Source organism: Staurois parvus, unplaced genomic scaffold, assembly GCF_062004578.1.
Source record: "Staurois parvus isolate SC_StPar_1 unplaced genomic scaffold, SC_StPar_1.0 ptg000246l, whole genome shotgun sequence".
NCBI lineage: Eukaryota > Metazoa > Chordata > Amphibia > Anura > Ranidae > Staurois > Staurois parvus.
This window is the reverse complement of record NW_028318042.1, coordinates 3,110,098-3,134,452: the sequence shown is the minus strand read 5'-3', so window position 1 is coordinate 3,134,452 and position 24,355 is coordinate 3,110,098. Positions and strand designations below refer to the sequence as shown.

The 24,355-nt window shown below is 42.5% G+C and overlaps 1 protein-coding gene across 2 annotated transcripts in view; it reads right to left on the bottom strand.

The window, feature by feature from the left end:
• Nucleotides 1-24,355, bottom strand: part of PTPRN (protein tyrosine phosphatase receptor type N) — a 179,680-nt gene that overhangs the window by 5,672 nt on the left and 149,653 nt on the right. For both annotated transcript variants that reach the window (XM_089680614.1, XM_089680615.1), the window contains 6 exons: nt 23,135-23,208; nt 16,711-16,788; nt 14,713-14,832; nt 13,655-13,821; nt 6,009-6,062; nt 2,521-2,585 (listed from right to left, as the gene is read on the bottom strand). In XM_089680614.1, coding sequence (XP_089536740.1) covers nt 2,521-2,585; nt 6,009-6,062; nt 13,655-13,821; nt 14,713-14,832; nt 16,711-16,788; nt 23,135-23,208 — 558 coding nt within the window. The remainder of the gene's footprint in view (nt 1-2,520; nt 2,586-6,008; nt 6,063-13,654; nt 13,822-14,712; nt 14,833-16,710; nt 16,789-23,134; nt 23,209-24,355) is intronic.

Sequence of the window (24,355 nt, the reverse complement as noted above, 5' to 3'; positions counted from 1 at the left end):
CATACTGCAGTCGACTCTTCTTATTCTTTGGAGACAGCAAGGGGGTACGCCTGGGAGTTCTGGCACGGAGGCCTTCATTACGCAGTGTGCGTCTTATTGTCTGGGCTGAAACTTCTGTACCCACATCTGACAAATCTTTTCTCAGTTCCTCAGCAGTCACACGGGGACTTCTCTCCACTCTACGCTTCAGGTAGCGCACAGCAGTCGAAGTCAGCATCTTCTTTCTGCCACGACCAGGTAGCGTTTCAACAGTGCCCTTTGCCTTGAATTTGCGAATGATGCTTCCTAAGGTGTCTCTTGGTATGTTTAACATCTTTGCAATCTTCTTATAGCCATTGCCCTTCCTGTGAAGAGAAATCACCTCTTCTCTTGTCTTCCTGGACCATTCTCTTGCCTTCACCATGTTTGTAACCACACCAGTAAATGTCTAGAAGGAGCTGAGTATCACAGTCATTTTAAAGCTGCCTAATTGGTGCTTATTATGCTTGATTGCTGCTCGGTGACATCCACAGGTGTTTTCAATACCTGATGGAAAGCACCTGTATGAACCTCTGTTCTTCAGAGTGGTAGTCTTTAAGGGGTTGAATAATTGTGGCAATGAAGAAACCACATAAGAACCATTTACTACTGTATTACATAAACAATTGATGTCATTTTAGTTGCATTTGGGTAGTTACAACGTCCTTGTAGGATTTGATTCTGAATACAATTCCAAATGTACACTATAGTCCCTAAACCCCTTTACAGCATTGGGGGTTGAATAATTTTGGTCACAACTGTATATATGCCGCTTATTAAAGGGTTTCTGCACTACCATGTAGAATGTGGGAAGGGGGTATGTGTTTAAGTGGAAACCTAAGTTCTGATAGATCACCTCACGCTGGCCTCTTTTGCAGGTATAGCTATGTAAAATGTTAAAAAGAATATATTCTATATGGCCAAAAGTTTATGGACACCTGACCATCACACCTATATGAGCTTATTGGACATCCCATTCTATAGCCAATGAAATATGGAGTTGCCTGCCTTTGTGGCTCTAAAAGCCTCCATTCTTTTAGGAAGGCTTTCCAAACGAACATTTGTGAGGTCAGGAACTGATGTTGGATAAGAGGATCTGGCTCACAATTGGCATTCCAAGTCATCCCAAAGGCGTTCAGGAGGTTTAAGGTCAGGGTTCTGTACAGGACACTAAAGTTCCTCCACACCAAACCAATCAAACCGTGTCTTTAGAGAGATGTTGGATGAGAAAACCTGGCAAATTTCAATTCATCCCAAAGGTGTTCAGTAGGGTTGAGGTCAGGGCTCTGTGTAGGACATTAGTTCCTGCACACCAAACCCATCAAATTATGACTCTATGGAGATGTTGGTTGACAAGACCTGGCTCATTCCAATTCATCCCAAAGGTGTTCAGTAGGGTTGAGGTCAGGGCTCTGTGTAGGACATTAGTTCCTGCACACCAAACCCATCAAACTATGTCCCTATGGAGATGTTGGTTGACAAGACCTGGCTCATTCCAATTCATCCCAAGGGTGTACAGTAGGGTTGGGGTCAGGGTTCTGTGCAGGCCCATTGAATTCCTCCAGATCAAACTCTTCATCCCATGTCTTAAAGGAGCTGGCTTTGTACACAGGGGCACAGTCATGGAACATAAAAGGTCTTCTCCAAACTGTTACCAAAATGTTTGAAGAGCAGAGTTGCCCAAAATGTCTTTGTATGATTACCCTTCACTGGAAACACCTGAGTTCAATCATTCGGAAGGGTGTCCACATACGTTTGGCCAAATAGTTTATGTAAATGACCTATACACAGGGGCGGACTGACCATTTGGAAACTCAGGCACTGCCCGAGGGTCCGGGGTCAGTAGGGGGCCCCATGAGATGCCCCTGGTACCTTTTTTCAAAGGTTTTTTTGAGTTTGGGCAAGGACACAGTGGCCCCATGATCCCCTATTGCCCGGGGGCCCCATGAGTTGTCAGTCTGCCCCTGCCTATACATTATGTCAGCCATGCTCAACCAGGGTTCCTTCCGGGGTTGCTAGGGAATTTCTTGAGCTGTGGCTGATTGACCTCCTATGTGATGATGTCTGCATAGTTTAGGGAATAACACCACTTGGCAGAACCACCTGCGTGACACCATTTACCTTTTTATTTGTCTGTGGAATTCTGCCCACTGCTGAAAGGGAGGAATTCTCACTGACAAACAGTGTACTGTAAGTGCATTTTTCCCATTAACTCCTAATGATATCTGATTAGCAAGGGTTCCCTGAGACACAAAATATATTTCAATGGTTACTCTGAGGTTAGAGGGTTTGGAAAGTCAAATATAGAGCAAGAGAGGCCTGCAAGGGTCACCCTGCAGTAATTTATGAGCACAATACACACTCAATATTTTCAGTTCTGATAAATTCCTAACATATTGATTCAGAACCGTTAATATGTTTCCTTGTATAATATTTTTATTGTTTACTGGCCGTTTATAATGTCTGCCATGTTCATGTATTGTCATACAATTTCTTCCTCACCTTTAGCCATGCGATTGAGGACCATATCTATGAGGATATAGGTTCCCGTCCTTCCAGCTCCGTCACTAGAAAAAATGTTCAAAATGAGAACAAATGACAAGCAAGTGGATACATAGATATATATATATATTACTATTAAAACCAGAAAAACAGATGAGCACACAGTTCAATTATCTACCTACATATTGCCTCAAAAGATTCTTAATTCCATTCAGCCAGTCTTGTCATTCACTCATCTCTTCCAACTGCAGAGCCAAGCAGGTGACAACTCTATTTCCAATTCCAGCTTTGAATTTTCCTGTGTCACCTGCCTGCTTGTTAGACAATAAATCAGCATCATTACGCTAGCAAGGTGCTCTCTGCGTGTTATCTTTTTCTGTACTTGTACACCTTCCTCTTCATCCTCTAGTGCCTGAAACATGTTAGACTGGCAACACTATACAATACAACAGAGCAGTGATCTCCAAACTGCGTCCCACGTTCCAGATGTGACCCTTTGCTTGCCTTTATCTGGCCCTTGGGGTGCTATTCCAGCAACTGACCCTGGCACCATTGCCCCTACTGACACCACCAATGGGGCACTATTCTTCACATTGATACCATAATGAGGCACTATTCTTCACATTGATACCAATAATGGGACACTAATCTTCACATTGATACCAACAATGGGGCACTATTCTTCACATTGATACCAATAATGGGGCACTATTCTTCACATTGATACCAACAATGGGGCACTGTTCTTCACATTGATACCAACAATGGGGCACTATTCTTCACATTGATACCATAATGGGGCACTATTCTTCACATTGATACCAACAATGGGGCACTATTCTTCACATTGATACCAACAATGGGGCACTATTCTTCACATTGATACCAACAATGGGGCACTATTCTTCACATTGATACCACCAATGGGGCACTATTCTTCACATTGATACCAACAATGGGGCACTATTCTTCACATTGATACCATAATGGGGCACTATTCTTCACATTGATACCAACAATGGGACACTATTCTTCACATTGATACCATAATGGGGCACTATTCTTCACATTGATACCAACAATGGGGCACTATTCTTCACATTGATACCAACAATGGGGCACTATTCTTCACATTGATACCACCAATGGGGCACTATTCTTCACATTGATACCAACAATGGGGCACTATTCTTCACATTGATACCATAATGGGGCACTATTCTTCACATTGATACCAACAATGGGACACTATTCTTCACATTGATACCATAATGGGGCACTATTCTTCACATTGATACCAACAATGGGACACTATTCTTCACATTGATACCAACAATGAGGCACTATTCTTCACATTCATACCAACAATGGGGCACTATTCTTCACATTGATGCCAACAATGGGGCACTATTCTTCACATTGATACCAATAATGGGTCACTATTCTTCACACTGACACCAACAATGGGGCACTATTCTTCACATTGATACCAACAATGGGGCACTATTCTTCACATTGATACCAACAATGAGGCACTATTCTTCACATTGATACCAACAATGGGGCACTATTCTTCACATTGATACCACCAATGGGGCACTATTCTTCACATTGATACCAACAATGGGGCACTATTCTTCACATTGATACCAACAATGGGGCACTATTCTTCACATTGATACCATAATGGGGCACTATTCTTCACATTGATACCAACAATGGGGCACTATTCTTCACATTGATACCAACAATGGGGCACTATTCTTCACATTGATACCAACAATGGGGCACTATTCTTCACATTGATACCAACAATGGGACACTATTCTTCACATTGATACCAACAATGGGGCACTATTCTTCACATTGATACCAACAATGAGGCACTATTCTTCACATTGATACCAACAATGGGGCACTATTCTTCACATTGATACCACCAATGGGGCACTATTCTTCACATTGATACCAACAATGGGGCACTATTCTTCACATTGATACCAACAATGAGGCACTATTCTTCACATTGATACCAACAATGGGGCACTATTCTTCACATATATACCAACAATGGGTCACTATTCTTCACATTGATACCAACAATGGGGCACTATTCTTCACATTGATACCAACAATGGGGCACTATTCTTCACATTGATACCAACAATGGAGCACTATTCTTCACATTGATACCAACAATGGGGCACTATTCTTCACATTGATACCAACAATGGGGCACTATTCTTCACATTGATACCAATAATGGGGCACTATTCTTCACATTGATACCAATAATGGGGCACTATTCTTCACATTGATACCAATAATGGGGCACTATTCTTCACATTGATACCAACAATGAGGCACTAATCTTCACATTGATACCAACAATGAGGCACTATTCTTCACATTGATACCAACAATGGGTCACTATTCTTCACATTGATACCAACAATGGGTCACTATTCTTCACATTGATACCAACAATGGGTCACTATTCTTCACATTGATACCAACAATGGGGCACTATTCTTCACATTGATACCAATAATGGGACACTATTCTTCACATTGATACCAACAATGGGGCACTATTCCTCCAATTAAAACCAATGATGAGGCACTGACGCTGGGCATTTTCTACTCCTACTGACCTCAGTCTGGCCCCCCTAAAGCCTGAAGGACAGTAAACTGACCCTGTGCTTAGAAAGTTTGGAGACCCCTGCTATAGACTGTGACTGGCTTACAAGTACCCATTCTCAGATTTGAGACAGGGGTTTAAAAATACATTTAAGGGAAACCTATGCAGAGTTAAATTTAAGGCCTGCCTTTGGCGAAAATGCTAGCCGTCTGGCTCCTGCACTGATCCAGTGGTTTTGGTACTTTCTGAGTATACAGGGCAGCAAATGCTGCATGTTTGTTCTTAGTGAATGTATGGAGGCCAGAAACAGACAGCCACCTAGCAATTTTTAAAGGTGGTCGGCAATGGAAACATATAAACTTTTTTGTTGTATATGTTCAACTTACAGGTGATACACATATTGGGGGGGATTTACTAAAACTGGAGCATTGAGAATCTGGTGCAGCTGTGCATTGTAGCCAATCAGCTTCTAACTTCAGCTTGTTCAATTAAGCTTTGATAATAAAACCTGGAAGCTGATTGGTTTCTATGCAGAGCTGCACCAGATTTTGCACTCTCTAATGTTAGTAAATCTCCTTTGTGTCCCATTACAGACTTGCACATTAGAATTCAGTTTGGGATGCCTGTGCACCACCCACTGGCTATAAGTGGTACTACACACGGTTCCTTGGCTACCTATCCACTACTGAGACAGAACAACAGGAAAGGAATGTGTCTGCGTTCAAAATAGCAACCAATGAGATTTCAGCTTTAACCACCTAATCCGTGTTAAAAAAAAGTAGGCAACTGGAAAAACCTGATTGGCTGATAGGTGCTTTTATTAGCAGTGGCTTAATAGGTCACAGTACCTGCAGTGCACGATGATTGGGCAGGAACGTCCACGGAAAGACTTGTTCACCTTCCTGGAAAACAAGAAAACAGATGATATTGTTTCTTACAGTTTCCTAGACAGATCTCTAAGTGGACCTGTCATATACTGGAAATCTAAAAAGGTTCTGCACTTGGGGGCTAAGAATATGCATGTTTCATACATACTAGGGGGGGTACAACTGGGGGAATCAATGGTGGAGAAGGATCTGGGGGAATCAGTGGTGAAGGATCTGGGGGTTCTGGTAGATCGCAAGCTTAATAATGGCATGCAATGCCAAGCTGCGGTTTCTAAAGCGAGCAAAATCCTCTCTTGTATTAATAGAGGTATAGACTCCAGAGAGACAGATATCATTTCCCCCGTACAAATCATTAGTAAGACCTGGAATATGCAGTTCAGTTTTGGGCACCAATTCACAAAAAGAACATTGGGGAACTGGAGAAAGTACAGAGAAGGGCAACCAAACTGATAAGAGGCATGGAGGAGATCAGCTATGAGGAAAGATTAGAGGAACTGAATGTATTCTGTCTTGAGAAGAGGAGATTAAGGGGGGATATGATCTCCATGTATAATACATAAGGGGGGATATGATGTCCATGTATAATACATAAGGGGGATATGATCACCATGTATAATACATAAGGGGGGGATATGATCTCCATGTATAATACATAAGGGGGATATGATCTCCATGTATAATACATAAGGGGGGATATGATCACCATGTATAATACATAAGGGGGGATATGATCTCCATGTATAATACATAAGGGGGGATATGATCACCATGTATAATACATAAGGGGGGATATGATCTCCATGTATAATACATAAGGGGGGATATGATCTCCATGTATAATACATAAGGGGGGATAGGATCTCCATGTATAATACATAAGGGGGGATATGATCACCATGTATAATACATAAGGGGGGATATGATCTCCATGTATAATACATAAGGGGGGATAGGATCTCCATGTATAATACATAAGGGGGGAAATGATCTCCATGTATAATACATAAGGGGGGATATGATCTCCATGTATAATACATAAGGGGGATATGATCTCCATGTATAATACATAAGGGGGGATATGATCTCCATGTATAATACATAAGGGGGGATATGATCTCCATGTATAATACATAAGGGGGATATGATCTCCATGTATAATACATAAGGGGGATATGATTTCCATGTATAATACATAAGGGGGATATGATTTCCATGTATAATACATAAGGGGGATATGATCTCCATGTATAATACATAAGGGGGATATGATCTCCATGTATAATACATAAGGGGGATATGATCTCCATGTATAATACATAAGGGGGATATGATTTCCATGTATAATACATAAGGGGGATATGATTTCCATGTATAATACATAAGGGGGGATATGATCTCCATGTATAATACATAAGGGGGGATATGATTTCCATGTATAATACATAAGGGGGATATGATTTCCATGTATAATACATAAGGGGGGATATGATCTCCATGTATAATACATAAGGGGGGGGATATGATTTCCATGTATAATACATAAGGGGGGATATGATCTCCATGTATAATACATAAGGGGGATATGATTTCCATGTATAATACATAAGGGGGGATATGATCACCATGTATAATACATAAGGGGGGATATGATCTCCATGTATAATACATAAGGGGGGATATGATCTCCATGTATAATACATAAGGGGGATATGATCACCATGTATAATACATAAGGGGGGATATGATCACCATGTATAATACATAAGGGGGGATATGATCACCATGTATAATACATAAGGGGGGATATGATCACCATGTATAATACATAAGGGGGGATATGATCACCATGTATAATACATAAGGGGGGATATGATCACCATGTATAATACATAAGGGGGATATGATCTCCATGTATAATACATAAGGGGGATATGATTTCCATGTATAATACATAAGGGGGATATGATCTCCATGTATAATACATAAGGGGGATATGATCTCCATGTATAATACATAAGGGGGATATGATCTCCATGTATAATACATAAGGGGGGATATGATCTCCATGTATAATACATAAGGGGGGATATGATCTCCATGTATAATACATAAGGGGGGATATGATTTCCATGTATAATACATAAGGGGGATATGATTTCCATGTATAATACATAAGGGGGGATATGATCTCCATGTATAATACATAAGGGGGGATATGATTTCCATGTATAATACATAAGGGGGATATGATTTCCATGTATAATACATAAGGGGGGATATGATCTCCATGTATAATACATAAGGGGGGGGATATGATTTCCATGTATAATACATAAGGGGGGATATGATCTCCATGTTTAATACATAAGGGGGATATGATTTCCATGTATAATACATAAGGGGGGATATGATCACCATGTATAATACATAAGGGGGGATATGATCTCCATGTATAATACATAAGGGGGGATATGATCTCCATGTATAATACATAAGGGGGATATGATCACCATGTATAATACATAAGGGGGGATATGATCACCATGTATAATACATAAGGGGGGATATGATCTCCATGTATAATACATAAGGGGGGATATGATCACCTAATGGTTTCCTATGTCTCCATGTACACATCGTCGTTTACAGGCAGTTGAGTTTACAGTCGTTTTTTTGAACGCACCCAAAGTTGCGTTCAGGAGAAGAGTTTATCAGAGTTTCAAACGCCAAACGCTTGTAAATGTGGCTAACTGTGTTTATAAGCGTTTGCATTTAGAAGTGTTTTTTAACTGTTCCATATCCAGATGCTGTCCAGGGCCTTTTTTCATCATCAGAAATGCATGCAAAGTGTTTTCCATGTACTCAAATGGACCCGGCACACCAGCGCAGTCAGTTCCAGGTTTTGCGTGAAGGAAATAATGGTAGAACGCGCCGCATTACGCTCATGATGGGATCCATAGTGAATACAACCAGAAAAGACGGGTAATCTCAACACATACTGCTCTCTCTGCTTCTGCTCTCTCTATTCCTCTCAAAATGTCTGAAATAGTTAATTTTTTACTGTTTTTCAGTGCATTCTGGGCATTTTGGAAGGTCTCCTGAGGTTATCTTTAAAAAACGCTTCTAAACGCAAACGCGCATAAACGCGGTATGCAAACAGACATTTTTTAACCTACATTTTCCAGCAGTCAGTTTCCATCGTTCAGAAGTGTTTTCCAAACGCCCCGTGTACATGAGCCCTAGAATCCCTTTACACACCAAGCCCCATTTAGTGCTCAAATGTGACATTTAAATCAAAGATTTACATTCGAACAGCACAGAAGGTAGCCGATGCACATCGTTTTCTTTGCCCCATTGAACAATCTACACTACATTGCACTTTTTTGGGGATTCAGGCTGTGAGAATTCTTGATAAATCAACCTGTCCCAGACTTGATGGCGCCACCTGTCTGCAGGCACAGGAACGGACGGCGGTCGCAGAGAAGGAGGCGTGTCCCACCTGCTCATGATCACTTTTGTGACTATGCAACTGAGACCAAAATTACAAGCTGCAAATCACAAAAATGACAGGGGCGGCTGTGGGCTGAGAGAGGATGGAGGAGGACGGAGAGGTCACAGGTCAATACATTGAGTTTGGAAGTCATACAGCCAACAACCGGACTGTGTATAGGGCAACACCTGAGCAAATCTTACTCCAGCTTAGCTAGGAGAAAACAAAAGGAAGAGAGAAGCACACAAAGGCACAGTGTACATAGAAAATCAATGCAGAGGATGGATTTATAAATGCAGGGCTGCTGTTAGACACCACGGGGCCCCATACAGTCAACCTGATAGCTGCCCTCCCCCAAGAAAAAAAGTTTACTATGCTTCAGTTTTAATGAATGGGGGTCAGTACCGATCACTCATTGTGTTCATTCAAGAAAGGAAGGGGGTAGTAAATGTGACATAATTATTGGACCCTTCCCCCTACCCTCCATCCTGAAGGATCCTATTGTGTGCTTGCAGCTGCCGGTGGGAAGGAGAGGAGGGAATCCAGCATCACTGCAGGCATGGGGGTCCTGGGCAGCAGGCGGAAACATATGGTGCACAGGGAGGGTGATGGGTGTGGCGGGGGGGGCAATTACTGGAACCGATCCCCTGTACGGTTCTCTCTGCTGTGGCTGAAAGCCGGCTTCTTCTCCTCTCCCTCACGCTGGCTTTCAGCTGCTGCAGAGAGAACCGTACAGGGGATCAGTTCCAGTAATTGCCCCCCTGGTGCGCCCATCACCCTCCCTGTGCACCATATGTTTCCCCCTGCTGCCCAGGTCCTCCACGGCTGCAGTGTTGTTGGGCAATTACTGGAACTGATCCCCTGTATGCCTCTCTCTGCAGCAGCTGAAAGCCAGCGTGAGGGAGAGGAGAAGAAGCCGGCTTTCAGCCGCAGCAGAGAGAACCGTACAGGGGATCGGTTCCAGTAATTGCCCCCCCGCCACACCCATCACCCTCCCTGTGCACCATATGTTTCCCCCTGCTGCCCAGGTCCCCCACGGCTGCAATGTTGTTGGGCAATTACTGGAACCGATCCCCTGTATGCCTCTCTCTGCAGCAGCTGAAAGCCAGCAGGAGGGAGAGGAGAAGAAGCCGGCTTTCAGCCGCAGCAGAGAGAACCATACAGGGGATCGGTTCCAGTAATTGCTCCCCCTCCCCCTCCCCCATGCCAACCACCCTCCCTGCCCACATCTGATTCACCCAGCCGCCTAGGCCCCCCTGCTGTCCTGGGCCCCGTACAGGAGGACCGGTGGTATCCCCTTATCCACGGCCCTGTATATATGTAGGAGGCAGCCTTTTCAGACATATGCGTTTATTTCTCTCCTATTGGTCTATGTTGATGCTGTTCTTTTGTACTTGTAGTTTTTCACGATATATCATGACATATTTCATTATACCCATACACACGCTTTATTATGGCGGTGGTCGTGAGGTGGCACCCGTGGTCCTTGCATGTCGAAATGATGGAGGGGATTCATCTCCTGACAGAGTGAAACATCTTCTTTTGATTATCCGTGGTGGTTATGTAAGTCATTTCCCTCATACGGTTTGGTATAGTTATAAAAATGTTGGCTAACAATTGACTATTAGTAATTCTTATTATAGAGTGGTATCATATCCCTGAAGAAGAATCTATATCAATGCATTCGAAACGCGTCGGATCCCAGGCTGAATATATCTGCAGTCAAACTTTGGGTTTGCAAGATGGAAATCAGTTTTGGGTGATATCACCGGATACATATAACTACAATCTTGGAAAGTGGCGGAGTAGTCAAAATTGCTGTGCTATATATATATATATATGTAATGACCATGTTCTGTGTACTGATAAGCAAAACAAAAGAAATTTTCAATGACTTGTATAAAAAAAAAGGTTCATTCTTGTTTTTAACCACTTCCAGTCCGGACACTTTCACCCCCTTCCTGTCCAGGCCAATTTTCAGCTTTCAGCGCTGTCGCACTTTGAATGACAATTGCGCGGTCATGCAACACTGTACCCATATGAATTTTTTAGCATTTTTTCGAGACAGATAAAACTTTATTTTGGTGGTATTTATTCACCACTGGGATTTTTATTTTTTTTGCTATGTAAATGAAAAAGTCCAAAAATTTTGAAAAGTGTTTTTCTTATAAGATGTAACAAATAAATAATATTTCATCATAAATCTTGGCCAAAATTTATCTTTTTAGTAAAAAACAAATAACACAAATTAGTTTATAACCAAAAATTATAATTTTTTAAACATTTTCTTTTACATTTTTATTTTATTTTTTTATATTATTATGTTTTTTTTGTTTTTTTACATACTGTCACCCTAGCAGTACAGTATCACCATGGTGACACTCTACTACTTGTGGGGGGTGATGATTTTTTTTTTCACACTGATTGCTTTTACACCCATAAAGGCTGTAAAAGCAAGCATTTCTCCTTCTCTCTGGCTGCATTCTTGCATCCATTGAGAACTACTGTGTGAGCTGTGGTTGGTCACAGCTTGTCACATGGTACAAGGCTGTTGTGAATAGCCTTGTACCATGTGACCTCTGTGATAGTTCACAGATTTCACACGTAGTAAGCAATGATGTCAGAAGTGACATCTTGCTTACTACTCTGCATGTGATCACTGATTGGCCAATCAGTGATCACATGATCGGGACCTCGCACAAAGGTCCTGTATGACGATCGGTGTTTCACTGTGTCCAGAGGACATATTGGGCACCGGATCACGGTGCTGCGCGCTCCCAGGGAGCGCACACAAGCAGGGTGCGGGGAGGCCGTTTATAAATGGCCACCCAACCCTGCACTGCCACCTTCCGGCCGTTTATATACAACGGCCGGATGGGGGAGGTGGTTAAAAAAAATTTTTTTTGTGTGTAATCTAAGGTTCCCTTAAAAATCCCATCAAATGTAAGATATACAGTTAGGTCCATATATATTTGGACACAGGCACAATTTTAGTTTTTTTTCAGGTATTTACCAAAACATATTCCAGCTATAGTTATATAAGGGATATGGGCTGAAAGTGTGCACTCAGGTTTAATTTGAGGGTATGTACATCCAAATTGGAGGAAGAGTTTAGGAATTACAGCTCTTAAGAGTAGCCATCCCCCCTTTTTCAAGGGATCAAAAGTAATTGGACAATTGAATCAAAAGCTGTTTCATGGCCAGGTGTGGGCTACCCTTCGTTATTTCTTCATCAATTAAGCAAGTAAAAGGTCTGGAGTTGTTATACAATTTTCTGTCCAATTTCTGCCCAATTTCCTCTAGATTTACCTTCAACTATGTAGTGCAAGGGCCTGCCTAATTGGATACAATTGAAAGTGCTGCTTAGGTTTGACCTCATATTATATGGTTTTTGGTAAATCTAAAGCAAAATTCTCAAGAAAATTGTATAGTGTATGGCCAGCTTAAGTGTGGTATTTGCATTTGGAATCTTTTGCTGTGAACCTACATCATGCGTTCAAAGGAGCTGTCCATGCAAGCGAAACAGGCCATTGTAAGGCTTCAAAAATGAAAAATCCATCAGAGAGATCGCAGAAAAATAGAAAAATAAGCTAGAAAACAGATATTTCATTTGTAAATAATCCATATGCTTTGTAATGGAACCTAATTTTCGTGTCATAAGTGTACAATTAGATTGTATGGTATATGTCATACCAGGTCAGCTTTATATCTAGCTGAGCTGTACATACTGATGAGCCTATTAGTCTAGGTTCACACCTAAGCACTTTGTGGTGCATTTTGCAGAAACGCACTACAGTCCATTTAAAATGATTTCCTATGGGACACGTTCACATCTCCGTGTTTTCACCCGGTGCGTGTTTTGGAAAGGATCAGGGACTTTTATAAATGCAAAACGTTGCGTTTTTGGTTCAATAGACTTCAATGGAGATGCTGCAGAAATGCATGTAGTGCGTGTTTGATGCTTTTTGCATTTTAATCTGCCCAGCAACAACTTGGAAAAAAAAACGCAGAAGGCGTAAAAAATGCGTCAAAAACATGTGCAAAAACTCAAAAAGCACTATAGAAAGGGATGAACCACAAACTGCATAGATGTGAAAATGGCCTTAGAGATTCTCACCTGCGGAAGTCAAGCAGTGGGCGAGTGCTGCTGGGAATGCCCTCTGCTGGCCAGCTCAGGAAATGGAACTGTGTCAGGGTCCTCGTCTCCTGGGTCTGAACGTTCTTCAGATAAAAGCTGCGAACCAGAAAGTCTTCACACCAGATATGTTCCGATACAAGGTTCACCTGTGAAGAACAACTCCGGCTCGGTAAAGGTTCCCTATGCTTCTGAACTGAAAGCCCCCTTCTGCCACCATGGAGCAGCAGAGATAAAGGTACAACTTCAGTATAATACTAACCTCATAGATGTGACAGAGGGAGGCGCAGAGATAAAGGTACAACTTCAGTATAATACTAACCTCATAGATGTGATAGAGGGAGGAGCAGAGATAAAGGTACAACTGCAGTATAATACTAACCTCATAGATGTGATAGAGGGAGGAGCAGAGATAAAAGTACAACTGCAGTATAATACTAACCTCATAGATGTGATAGAGGGAGGAGCAGAGATAAAGGTACAACTTCAGTATAATACTAACCTCACAGATGTGATAGAGGGAGGAGCAGAGATAAAGGTACAACTTCAGTATAATACTAACCTCATAGATGTGATAGAGGGAGGACAGAGATAAAGGTACAACTGCAGTACAATACTAACCTCATAGATGTGATAGAGGGAGGAGCAGATAAAGGTACAACTTCAGTATAATACTAACCTCACAGATGTGATAGAGGGAGGAGCAGAGATAAAGGTACAACTTCAGTATAATACTAACCTCACAGATGTGATAGAGGGAGGAGCAGAGATAAAGGTACAACTTCAGTTTAATACTAACCTCACAGATGTGATAGAGGGAGGAAACCGAGATAAAGGTACAACTGCAGTATAATACTAACCTCACAGATGTGACAGAGGGAGGAGCAGAGATAAAGGTACAACTTCAGTATAACACTAACCTCACAGATGTGACAGAGGGAGGAGCAGAGATAAAGGTACAACTTCAGTATAACACTAACCTCCCAGATGTGACAGAGGGAGGAGCAGAGATAAAGGTACAACTGCAGTATAATACTAACCTCATAGATGTGATAGAGGGAGGAGCCTTCGTCAGGCCAATAGCGATCGCACTGTTTTACTCCGTCCTCCACCAATGGTGATAACATCACTATGACCGTGCAGCCGTTTTCCCAAACCATCTACAGGTACAGAGAGGGTCAGACTCCACTGATACGGATTTATTCAAAAAGAAAAAACAAAAGCCTACAACAAAGCCATGTGATTATCATGGCAGCATTGTAACCGTGATCACATGACTTTGTTTACACTGGGGGCTCGTTCACACTGGAATGCGGTGCGAGAGAGCTGCGTTCCCGCGCAGCTTCCTGCACCGCATTCTGATCGCAATGTCCTTGTGTGTGGGGGGGGGGTCAGTCAAAGTTAACAACACCCCGAATACAAGTCAAAAATGCACTCCGTTTGCCCGCAGTTGTCTCTCTCTGCACTGTGTGCATCAATAGAAACACACAGCTCTGTAGCCTGTGATGACAAGGCGTTTGCCTGCTCCTCCCACCTCCTCCATCCTTCTTTCTGGCATTTATTCTATTTCACCTTACCAATTCTTAGATGTGATGGCTGCTTTAGTTTTCTTTTTAAGGCTTTCTTTCTTTATTTTTACCTAATGATCCTGCCAGTAAGGGTCCATTCACAGCAGCCACCGCTCTATAATGCAGCGGCTGGTGTGCAGTGCGGTCCGGCACAGGAATGGACTGACAACTCATGGGGCACCCGGGCAACAGGGGATCATGGGGCCCCTGTGTCCTTGCTCAAACTCAAAAAAGCCTATGAAAAAGGTACCAGGGGCATCTCATGGGGCCCCCTACTGACCCCGGGCCGTCGGGCAGTGCCCGAGTTTCAAAATGCCAGATGAAAGACTGGCAGGGGACTGCACTGTCCACTGCTAACGCTTTCCTTTAAAGATAGGAAGTTCAGGGAAGCAGCACTGAAAGAGCAAGAGCCATCAGCTCTGAAAGGCGTAAACTGCAAGTTCTGGAGTAAGGAGTTTTAACAAATAGTTTATTGGGGAATGTCTATTGTTTAGGCTGCTGCCATGATCACTGCCCCGGGTTTCCTGTTTCAGGGTGGCTCCTTTCTCTTGCAGCATTCTATAGGGTCACCCTGGCATGCAGGGACCAGAGTTGTCTCTCTTTGCACTGTGTGCATCAATAGAAACACACAGCCCTGAGGCCAGTGATGACAAGGCGTTTGCCTGCTCCCCCCACCTCCTCCATCCTTCCTTCTCCCAGCTGACACACTGGCAGGGGACTGCACAGTCCGCTGCTAACGCTTTCCTTTAAAGATGGGAAATTCAGGGAAGCAGCACTGAAAGAGCAGAATCAATCAGCTCTGAAAGGTGTAAACTGCAAGTTCTGGAGTGAGGAGTTGTAACAAATAGTTTATTGGGGAATGTCTATTTCAAAGCTGAGGGCTTAACACTGCTTAAATTTCACCCACCCCACTGACTCTGATACATTTCAGCGAAATGGCGACATTTTGGCAAAATATCGCACGCAAAGTCTTAATTGTACTCATTTTTAGCAGTGGCCATGCATATTTTTTTGGATCCTTCCACCTTTACCTGTTCGAGGCACTGGGACTAAATAAACGTGTTACAGAGAAGCCTGACATGACACCACTGGTATGTTATGTAGTCATTTAGTGGTCAGCAGAGTTCTCCTTTAATCATGTTCACCCATTTCTGCCCAGCCCTGGCATTCCTTTAAGTGGGTCTTTAAAGCCCCAAGGGGAGGGGAGATGGACTTCCCAATCTGGTGACCACTGTGATTGGTTGTCACAGTGGTCTTGTGATCGGGAGCCTGTCCCGCCAGCTCCCGATCCTGACTAGTGACTGAGAGCTGTCCATGACAGCTCAGTCTCTACGCTGGGAGAGGACACTGAGCTCTCAGCACAGAAACACACGGGCGCATCTGCGCGTTGTGCAGGCATTACAGCCCACCCTCTCTGCCGTCCTGTGTATGCATTACATTAGCCCCCTGTATTCACATCCACAAACTCACCTGCCAGAAGTCTGCGATGGTGTGTGACAGCGGGCCCTGCGTGGCGATATAAGCCGGCATACGAGGGTCGTGTTCAATCTGAGGGCACAAAAAATATTAATATATCCAGAAACGTTTCAAAATGACTTTCACCGTTAGAACTGACATTTCTCATCCATGAATGCTGATCTCTCCTTCTGCATGCAACTGGTTTTCCTTGGACAGTGATTTTGTGTCAATATCTACCATGGAACAGGAGCGGACTGGCAACTGATGGGGTCCCCGGGCAGTAGGAAATCATGGGGCCCCCGTGTCCTCGCCCACACTCAAACCACACCCAAAACAGCCTATGAAAGGTACCAGGGGCATCTCATGGGGCCCCCTACTGACCCCAGGCCCTCGGGCAGTGCCCGAGTTCTGGAATGGTCAGTCCGCCCCTGCTCCTGAAGCAGTGAACATCGTTCAATGAGTATTACATTCAAAAACAAACATTTATTCTATTTCAGCTTACCAATTCTTAGATGTAATGGCTGCATTAGTTTTCTTTTTAGGCTTTCTTTCCTTTATTGCCAGTAATGCAGGCCATAGACGGGTCGAAAACTGGCCGTTTAAAAAAAAAAGAAAAAGAAAAATTGGTCATCTGATCGGCCGACGTTACCACCAATGATAAAAAAAAAATCTGTAGAATTTCGTCCCGTCTACAGCCAGCATTTAACCCCATAATTACTTCTGTCCCTGCAGAGAGCTCCGCTATTATATTTTACATGAAAAAGTCTTGCGGTTGCAACAATGTATCCATTTGTATTCATTTGTATCCATTTGTATCCATTTCAGATACAGATGTTTTTATTTGGATACATTGTTGCAACCGCAATACTTTTCATATAAAATATAATAGCGGACTGGAATTCTTCTTTTTCTTTTTGTTCTTCTTTTTGTTCTTCTTTTTCTTCTTCATCTTCTATTTCTTCTTTTTCTTCTTCATCTTCTATTTCTTCTTTTTCTTCTTCTTCATCTTCTTTTTCTTATTCATCTTCTTCTTCTTCTCCTTCTTTTTCTTCTTCTCCTTCTTTTTCTTCTTCTTTTTCTTCTTCATCTTCTTTTTCTTTTTCTTCTTCTTCTTTTTCTTCTTCTTTTTCTTCTCTTTTTCTCCTTCATCTTCTTTTTCTTCTTCATCTCCTTTTTTCTTCTTCTGCTTCTTCTTCTTCTTCATCATCTTCTTCTTCTTCTTCTTCTTTTTCTTCTTCATCTTCATCTTCTTTTCTTCTTCCTCTTCTTTTTCTTCTTCTTCTTTTTCTTCTTCATCTTCTTTTTCTTCTTCTTTTCCTTCTTCTTCTTTTTCTCCTTCTTGCAGGTCACGGCTAATGCGCAGATTTTTTATCAGTAAAAAGATCGGCCAATATGCCCATCATTGCCGGGTAAATTGGCCGATCGTCAAATTTGGCTGCAAATTTTCCAGCTTTTCTGATTTAAAAAATTGTGCCAAAACCCCGAAAAACGACCAACCAATAAACCCACTAACAGTGCAAAAATCGGCCGATTTTTACCGGGTAATCCTGCCAGAAATGCAGGCCATAGATTGGTCGAAAAATGGCCGTTTAAAAAAAAACAAAAAAACGAAAAATCAGTCGTCCGATTGGCCGACGTTACCACCAATGGTAAAAAAAATCGGCAGATTTTCATCCCGTCTACGGTCGGCAGTTAACCCCATAATTACTTCTGTCCCTTGCAGAGAACTCCGCTATTATATTTTACATGAAAAAGTTGTGGTTGCAACAATGTATCCATTTGTATCCATTTCGGATACAGATGTTTTTATTTGGATACATTGTTGCAACCGCAAGACTTTTGATATAAAATATAATAGCGGACTGGAATTTTTCTTCTTCTTTTTGTTCTTCCTTTTCTTCTTCTTCTCCTTTTTTCTTCTCCTTTTTGTTCTTTTTCTTCCTCTTCTTCTTCTTCTCCTTCTTCTTTTTGTTCTTCTTCTTCTCCTTCTTTTTGTTCTTCTTTTTCTGCTTCTTTTTCTTCTTCTTGCAGGTCACGGCTCATGTGCAGATTTTTTATCAGTAAAATGATCGGCCGATATGCCCATCATTGCTGGGAAAATTGGCCGATCGTCAAAATTGGCCGCAAATTTTCCAGCTTTACTGATTAAAAAAAAGTGCCAAAACCCCAAAAAACGACCGACCAATAAACCCACTAACGGTGTGAAAATTGGCCGATTTTTTTTTCGGCCCAAAAATCGGCCGATTTTCGACCCGTCTATGGCCTGCATAAGGGTCCGTTCACACCAGCCACCGCTCTGTGGTGTGGTGTGCAGTGCGGTCCGGCAGGAATCACCGCTCTGCACTGCACTGTTCCTTTTTTTTTGCACTCTTTCAGGCTCGGTTCACACCTATGCAGGTTGCGTTTGAACCGTTTCTACATTGCGTTTTGCATTTTTGCACCTGATTTTTTTTACGTGTTTTTAATGCGTTTTGCTTTTTCTTTTTTTCTTCTTGTTGCTAGGCAGATATAAAACGCAAAAAACATAAAAAACTAATTAAACACGTGGCAAAAACGCAGCAAAATCGCAATACATGCTTTTCCACTGAAGTCTACAGAACCAAAAAAACACAAACTTTTTGCTTTCAAAAAAGTCCCTGACCCTCTCCAAAAAACGCAGCAGGTGAAAACGCGGAGAGGAGAACCTGTCCCATAGGAAATCATGTTCAATGGACTGTACTGCGTTTCTGCAAAACACTGCGGAAAACGCACGGGTGTGAACCTTGGGTGAAGTAGAATGATAGGAAAACAGTTTTTTGCCCATTTTGAATATAGTGAGGGAAGGTTATAACACTTGTCAGTTTCTTTTTCGCCACCAGTGTCTCATTGGGGAGATTTCTCTTCATTTCCAGTTCCATGACAGGAAGTCAGAGGAAATCCCTCCAAAATGGGGGAATCCTTGGTTGTCACTGGATACAAATGTCCCCATTGAAAGCTTTCTCCTCTATTTCTGGAGACAACCTGAAATTTGGGATTTTTTTTTCACTTTAACCCTCTGTGATAATGGCCACCAGGACAATAGAGTGAATATCCCAAATGGTTCCCAGGGAACAATAAAAACCTGACAGGGGTTCTAATCCCTCTCCAATCTATCCAAAACTAAAAAGAAGAGTCCAGAGACGGGTAACAAAAATGGTGAAAATGGTGGATAAAACATATCAAGAGCGACTTCAGGAACTTAACATGTCCAGTCTGGAGGAAAGAAGGGAAAGGGGGAGACATGATTGAAACCTTAAAATACATCAAAGGGGTGAATAAGGTTCAGGAGGGGCGGGATTATCAACACGAAACCAAAATCAAGAACACGGGGACATGACCTTAATATAACTGGAGGAAAGATCATAACTAATCTCAGAAAGTATTGTTACCAGGGGCGGACTGACCATTTGGAAACTCGGGCACTGCCCGAGGGCCCGGGGTCAGTAGGGGGCCCCATGAGATGCCCCTGTTACCTTTTTCATAGGCTTTTTTGAGTGTGGGCAAGGACACAGGGGCCCCATGATCCCCTATTGCCCGGGGGCCCCATGAGCTGTCAGTCCACCCCTGATTGTTACTGAAAGAGTAGTTGATGCTTGGAATAAACTTCCAGCAGAGGTAGTGAGCCAGTCAACAGTAAATGGCTTCAAATAAATTAAAATGATGTAGCGCTTACACAAGATAAATAAATAATGCATAAACCATAAATATTGTGTATATAAGCAGGGGCGGACTGACAACTCATGTGGCCCCCGGGCAATAGGGGATCATGGGGCCCCTGTGTCCTTGCCCAAACTCAAAAAAGCCTATGAAAAAGGTACCAGGGCCCTCGGATTGGAGTCAAGGTTGGCTCACTCCTGGCTCCAATTAGCTCTGGGAGAAGTCATTAAGCTAGGGCCTCACATACTTTTTCCTCCCTGTACTGTGAATGTTTACATGTTATGTGCAATTAAACCATGGCAACATCTAATGTTTGTGTAGTATTATGTTCAGCAGACTGTGTTCTTCTATTGTTGTGACTTAGATGATGTTCAGAGCACATTTTATGCCCAATTCATGCAAAACTCCACGTAATCCCAAGGGGTTCATATACTTTTTCTTGCAACTGTACTAAGGGTCAAAACGCTTTTGGATCACTCACTAGGATCCTCCATGCAAGAGACTCCTTCTGGGGTGACGTCCCCTCTCTCCCAGTAGTGTCCCCTCACGGAATACAGCCCACAGGCTGCACATTTATTAATATTGGTCACTTTTTGATTATCATCACCAAGTGTTTATGTGGTGTCACTTATATACACAATATTTATGGTTTATGCATTATTTATTTATCTTGTGTAAGCGCTACATCATTTTAATTTATTTGCTGTACAGATCTTTGGGTATATGATTGGATGTTGGCAGCTGCACTTAGTTTAGTCCTTTTTTAGGTAGTAGGCAGAAGCGAAGGAGGTCTCACCCATATTCTAGTAAATGACTTCAAACATGCTTGGGACAAGCAGAGATCTATACTCAGAGAAAATAGTAAAACAAAAAAAACAAAAAAAGTAAAAACAAAACAAAAAAATGGACAGACTTGATGGACCACTCTGTCGTCACTATTCTATATTTCTGTCTTTAATAATACTTTAGAAATGTAAAAGAAGTCCAGGAATTCAGCTTTAAAGGGTGCAATGTAGGCCATCTACCACTGATGGGGACCACATCAAAATTTTATTTTGGGGCCCAGCATTTTGTAGTCACGCCCCAGCCTGTCCCACTGTAAAATGGTATAATGAAATGCAATGAGGAATTCATAAAGACTTCTAAATACTTTTCTATCTACTTCTATTCCGCTCATTCAGTGAAAAGTTACATTTCATTTATTTTTAGTCTCCTAATTTTAGTTCTGTGCAAATTAAATAAAACCATCTGAGTATTAGAGTCAGACATTTGGGTTGATTTTTTAAAAGCAAATAGACGGTGCACTTTGCAAAGTGCAGTTACTCCAGAGCTTAGTCAATGAGCAGAAGCTCTGCTGACTTCCATCATCCAATCACGTGCAAGCAAAAATGCTGTTTTTTTTATTTTCCTTGCATGTGATTGGGTGTTCTTTACAAAGGGAAGCTTCACCTTATCTATAAGCTCTGGAGCAACTTTGCAAAGTGCACCGTCTATTTGCCTTTAGTAAATCAACCCCTATGGTTTATCAAGTGCAAAATCTAAGTAAAGACATACACTTAGGGGTTGATTTACTAAAGGCAAATAGACTGTGAACTTTGCAAAGGCAGTTGCTTCAGAGCTTAGTAAATGAGGTGAAGCTTCCCTTTGCAAAGAATTCCCAATCACGTGCAAGGAAGATTTAAAAAAAAAAAAAACATTTTTGCATGCACATGATTGGATGATGGAAGTCAGCAGAGCTTCTGCTCATTTACTAAGCTCTGGAGCAACTGCACTTTCAGAGTGCACAGTCTATTTTCCTTTAGGAAATCAACCCCTAAGTGTATTTTGTTACTTAGATTTTGCACTTGATAAACCATAGGGGTTGATTTACTAAAGGCAAATAGACTGTGCACTCTGAAAGTGCAGTCGCTCCAGAGCTTAGTAAATGATCAGAAGCTCTAATGACGTCCATCATCCAATCACATGCAAGCAAAAATGCGTTTTTTTTAAATTTTCCTTGCATGTGATTGGGTATTCTTTGCAAAGTGAAGCTTCACCTCATTTATAAGCTATGGAGCAACTGACTGCAAAGTGCGCAGTCTATTTGGGTTTAGCAAATCATAGTTACATAGTTAGTCTGGCTGAAAAAAAGACAAAAGTCCATCCAGTTCAACCATAGAAAATAAAACGTTATAAACCTACACCCAGAGTTGATCAGCCCCAATGGTTTATCAAGTGCAAAATCTAAGTAAAAAAATACACTTAGGGGTTGATTTCCTAAAGACAAATAGGCGGTGCACTTTGCAAAGTGCAGTTGCTCCAGAGCTTAGTAAATGAGCAGAAGCTCTGCTGACTTCCATCATCCAATCATGTGCAAGCAAAAAAAACTTTTTTTTCTTTTTTTTTTTTTAATTCTCCTTGCACGTGATTTAATATTCTTTGGCAAGTGAACCTTCATCTCATTTACTAATCTCTGGATCAGGGGCGGACTGACCATTTGGAAACTTGGGCACTGCCCGAGGGCCCGGGGTCAGTAGGGGGCCCCATGAGATGCCCCTGGTACCTTTTTCATAGGCTTTTTTGAGTTTGGGCAAGGACACAGGGGCCACATGATCCCCTATTGCCCGGGGGCCCCATGAGTTGTCAGTCTGCCCCTGCTCTGGAGTAACTGCACTTGCAGAGTGCACAGTCTATTTGCCTTTAGTAAAGCAATGTGTTTTTATATATAACAGATTGTGCTGATTATTCAGGACGGACAGATAAGTGACTGAATATTACTTACGATAGGGCTGGCGTTGATATAGTCGCTCCGGGATGGGTTGTTGTCACTCCTTAGTTTAATACGAGCGTGGTCATCTACATAGGACAGAAAGAATAATAGTTAACGTCCATTGCTGCATAGACATGAATTATAAAGACGCGTAGGGCTTGATTTACTAAAGGCAAATAGACTGTTCACTTTGCAAGGGAATTACCCCACAGCTTAGTGAATGAGTTGAAGGCAGGGGCGGACTGACCATTTGGAAACTCAGGCGCTGCCCGAGGGCCCGGGGTCAGTAGGGGGCCCCATGAGATGCCCCTGGTACCTTTTTCATAGGCTTTTTTGAGTTTGGGCAAGGACACGGGGGCCCCATGATCCCCTATTGCCCGGGGGGCCCCATAAGTTGTCAGTCCGCCCCTGGTTGAAGGTCTGCTGACTTCCATCAGCCAATCATGTGTAAGTAAGAATTGTAAATTTTTTTTTTCATTTTCCCTGCATATGATTGTGTATTCTTTACAAAGAGAAATGTCGCCACCCACATTCACTAAGCTATGGGTAAATTCCCCTGCTATGGATGCCACTTCATTCTAACACACTTCACCCAAAAAAAGGGCTCCCTAGGATTAATGTGTTACTAAAACCCCAGACCCTGCATTCACTATATCCACTCTCCCCAGACCCTGCATTCACTATATCCACTCTCCCCAGACCCTGCATTCACTATATCTGGTCTCCCCGGACCCCGCATTCACTATATCTGGTCTCTCCGCACCCTGCATTCACTATATCTGGTCTCCCCGCACCCTGCATTCACTATATCTGGTCTCCCTGGACCCTGCATTCACTATATCCACTCTCCCCGGACCCTGCATTCACTATATCTGGTCTCCCCGGACCCTGCATTTACTATATCTGGTCTCCCCGGACCCTGCATTTACTATATCTGGTCCCCCCGGACCCTGCATTCACTATATCCAGTCTCCCTGGACCCTGCATTCACTATATCCTGTCTCCCCGGACCCTGCATTCACTATATCCGGTCTCCCCGGACCCTGCATTCACTATATCTGGTCTCCCCGGACCCTGAATTCACTCTATCTGGTTTCCCTGGACCCTGCATTCACTATATCTGGTCTCCCCGGACCCTGCATTCACTATATCTGGTCTCCCCAGACCCTGCATTCACTATATCTGGTCTCCCTGGACCCCGCATTCACTATATCTGGTCTCCCCAGACCCTGC